The 3,151-nt window shown below is 34.1% G+C and overlaps 1 protein-coding gene across 3 annotated transcripts in view; it reads left to right on the top strand.

Annotated features, from left to right (window-relative positions):
* The first annotated feature begins 1,119 nt into the window (after positions 1 to 1,119).
* Positions 1,120 to 3,151, top strand: part of il13ra2 (interleukin 13 receptor, alpha 2) — an 11,422-nt gene continuing 9,390 nt past the window's right edge. For 2 of the 3 annotated variants that reach the window (XM_016560548.1, XM_016560546.1), the window contains exons 1-2: positions 1,120 to 1,216; positions 2,446 to 2,578. In XM_016560548.1, the coding sequence (XP_016416034.1) occupies positions 2,473 to 2,578 (106 nt within the window). In that variant the 5' untranslated portion in view covers positions 1,120 to 1,216; positions 2,446 to 2,472. Of the gene's footprint in view, positions 1,217 to 2,164; positions 2,319 to 2,445; positions 2,579 to 3,151 lie in introns of those variants that run through there. The other variant, XM_016560547.1, reaches the window with a different exon arrangement.

The raw sequence follows: 3,151 nt of genomic DNA, 5'->3' as shown, positions 1-3,151 counted from the left end.
CCAGATTGGTTGCTGTCCAGGAGGTTGTTCTGTGTGAGAAAGGTTGAACACAGCTTGGTTGAACACAGCTCGTTCAAGTGTTTTTGCAATGAAAGGAAGAAGGGAAACCGGTCTTTAGTTCTCTAAAAGAGATGGGTTAAGGGTGGGTTTCTTAAGTAGTGGGGTTATACGAGCCTGTCTAAATGCTGAGGGAAAAACACCAGTGTGAAGGGATGTGTTAATGATGTGAGTGAGTGCAGGTACAACTGCAGGAGAAATGGCTTATCCAATACAGTTGGTATTTATGAGAGAGATGTGTTTATGGGAATGAACCCTTTTACTTCAACAGTAGCATTTTAACAATCATGAGAAAGTTTGTTACTGCAAGCTAATTTTACTACTTATTGTTGAATATATGTCATCAGATATTTGAGATCATTCTACATGTGTACTGCTACATGTACTGTATATTATTAATTATTATTTCGTCCGTTAATAAACGCTATAAACTTGGCTGTCTTCTATAGCCTATACATTTTAGAAGCTGTGCAACTGATGATCTGTTTAATTTCTCATCAAAAAGGTAATTGCAAATATGCATGTTTCCCATCAGCATAAAACCCGGAGGGAACATTTTAAGCTGAAAACAGAAATGTTTATACTTGTGGGAGCTGAAAGACTCAGAGCTCATATTCAACATGAACATTCCTCTTGCAAATAGATTTGTAATTTGAAAGATGATGTTTTTTTTCTTGCTTTCTTAAATTGGCTGTATTTCAGCACATAAGGGGAAAGTGAATAAACAGAGTAAACCAAAGTAAACACTTGATAGCTTAACTGATTCACAGAGCATAACACACACAGACAGACAGAAAGTTGGAATAACACGACTGATTTATAACTACAAACCTTTTCAAACAGCTCTTGAGTGATCAGTTAAACAGTTCACACTAAATGACAAAACCACAAGTATTTTAAATAAAACTTTCAGTGGAATTCATTATCTTGGCAGTGCGATGTGTATGCTGTTCTAGAAATATATTGTAACTATATACTAGGTATAGGCACTAGGCAGTCTCTCTCTCTCTCTCTCACTCACACACACACACACTGAGTCACACAAGAGGGTGCTGTATCCTACAAAATCCGAGAACGTTAAGCTAAATTCATTCAGACCATCCTAAGGCAACTATATGGGCTCATACCATCAGGATCTTTCTATTAGAGAACAGTGACAGTGAGTATACTTGTTTACTCTGTTCTTTTCTGCTGTAGTAGCTTTAACTCGTTATCATATGTGGATATTTTGTCTTCCTTCTTTCTCAGCACATCTTCAGATCTTCTTTATGTAAATAGGTTGAATTAAGGTTAACTGAGTGGCATTAACTGAATCCACTGTATAATTCTGTGTATTTGTTCTTGTGTGTGCAGATATCAACATTTATGAACATTTGTGAATAGTTTATCAAAATAACAGCTTTTATTATAGCACATTAAGGCAAATGTTATAATGTATATAATATATTAAAAACAAGAGCTCCTAAAAAGAATACAAATAACAGAACATACTATGATGAAAGTTTGATCATTATACATTATACATATATAAAAATATATAATTGTGAACATCTTGATATTGAATATCTAAATAAATTTCTATATAAAGATTTAATGCCTTAAACATTTTAAACATAATGAAAATGTAATATTTGTGTATTTTTATATTATATTAAAAATAAAAATATATTCTGTTGATGTAACATCATTAGAATCTAACAAAATATCAACATTTGTTTTTTAATGCTTTTTTATGATTTATACATGTCCTTTTTATGCTGAATCTATAATTCGATTTCCCTTCTATTTGTAATATATTTGTGTATAAATTCAGATTTGAGAATGTGTTAAGGGGATCGTTCACCAAATCATTTATTCACCCTAATGTTGTTCCAAACCTGTATGAATTTCTTTCTTGCATGAAACATTAAAGATGTTTATTTGAAATATTTCTTTTTCTCTCCATCTAATGGAAGTTAATAGACACCAAACTGTTCGGTAACCAACATTTTTCATAATACCTTCTTTCATGTTCTGAGTAAATAATGACAGGATATTTATTTTTGGATGATCTGTCTCTTTAAGGCAAAGAACTAATGAAATACACAGTGATGCAGAACAGCCGTTTTAAGGTCAAGATGCCAAAGAGCTGATATGATACCAAGCAGGTTATATATACCAAACCGATCTAGGGAAACAAAGGAGCCGCACCTTATGCTTGAGCGTTTAATGTGTGAGAGCAGTTACACATTTTCCAACCACATATGTAAAAAAACAACAGCGTGGGTGACAATGTACTATTTTATCATGATTGCATATCATTGCCACATTAAATCACCCTAAAGGTAGCAAAAACAAGTGTGAAGAGAGACAACTGATGTGAATGTTTAATGCTTTATTCCTCTCTAGACACTGAGAATAATCCTTCAGAAGAACATGTTGCTGCTGAATAAGTTTCCTGCATGGCTTTCTGTATTCGCTTTGCTTTTGCTGACTCAGGAGCCTGTTTCTACGTCAGAGGTCACGGCCTGTGGACTTGCGGGTAAGCTTCCTGGCTGAATCCACTGAAATAATTTTTAAAAAATGGCACAATTCCAGACTTCTGCTCATTCTGTAGTGCAAAGAGAGTCAAACATGACTTTTATGTATAAGCTCTAATAGACTCTTAAATAGAACGGCTAAATATAACCCTCTTTAAAAGGGTCCATATAATGAACCATGCTTTTAAAGTGCTATAAACTATTTTACTAACAGTTTATTTTCATTCATATTTGTTTTATGTCTTTTAACCCTTTCTATACTTGGTCTTTTTGTAGCCTCATTTAAATAACGTCAATTGACCGTTCACAAAGAGCTTGATTGACAGGCGATCTGACCAATCAAAACGTGCACATTATGTGCCGCCGCTGCTATCCGACATCTACGGCCAGTCTCCATAGAAATCCATGTTAAAACGGGGTAAAAAAGATCGACTGAATTGAAACTTTTTCAATATAACTAAATATAAATATGTAAGGAGTGTTAAGCTGTGCTGTTGTTGGCTGCCACAGTAACGGCAATAAGCTAAGGAATTCCTTTAAAGTACCTGTTTTGCGTACCAGAAAACCTGTCATGT

This window comes from Sinocyclocheilus rhinocerous, unplaced genomic scaffold (genome assembly GCF_001515625.1).
Source record: "Sinocyclocheilus rhinocerous isolate Xijiao unplaced genomic scaffold, SAMN03320098_v1.1 scaffold77, whole genome shotgun sequence".
In the NCBI taxonomy this organism is placed as follows: domain Eukaryota; kingdom Metazoa; phylum Chordata; class Actinopteri; order Cypriniformes; family Cyprinidae; genus Sinocyclocheilus; species Sinocyclocheilus rhinocerous.
This window is presented reverse-complemented; position numbering and strand designations above follow the sequence as displayed.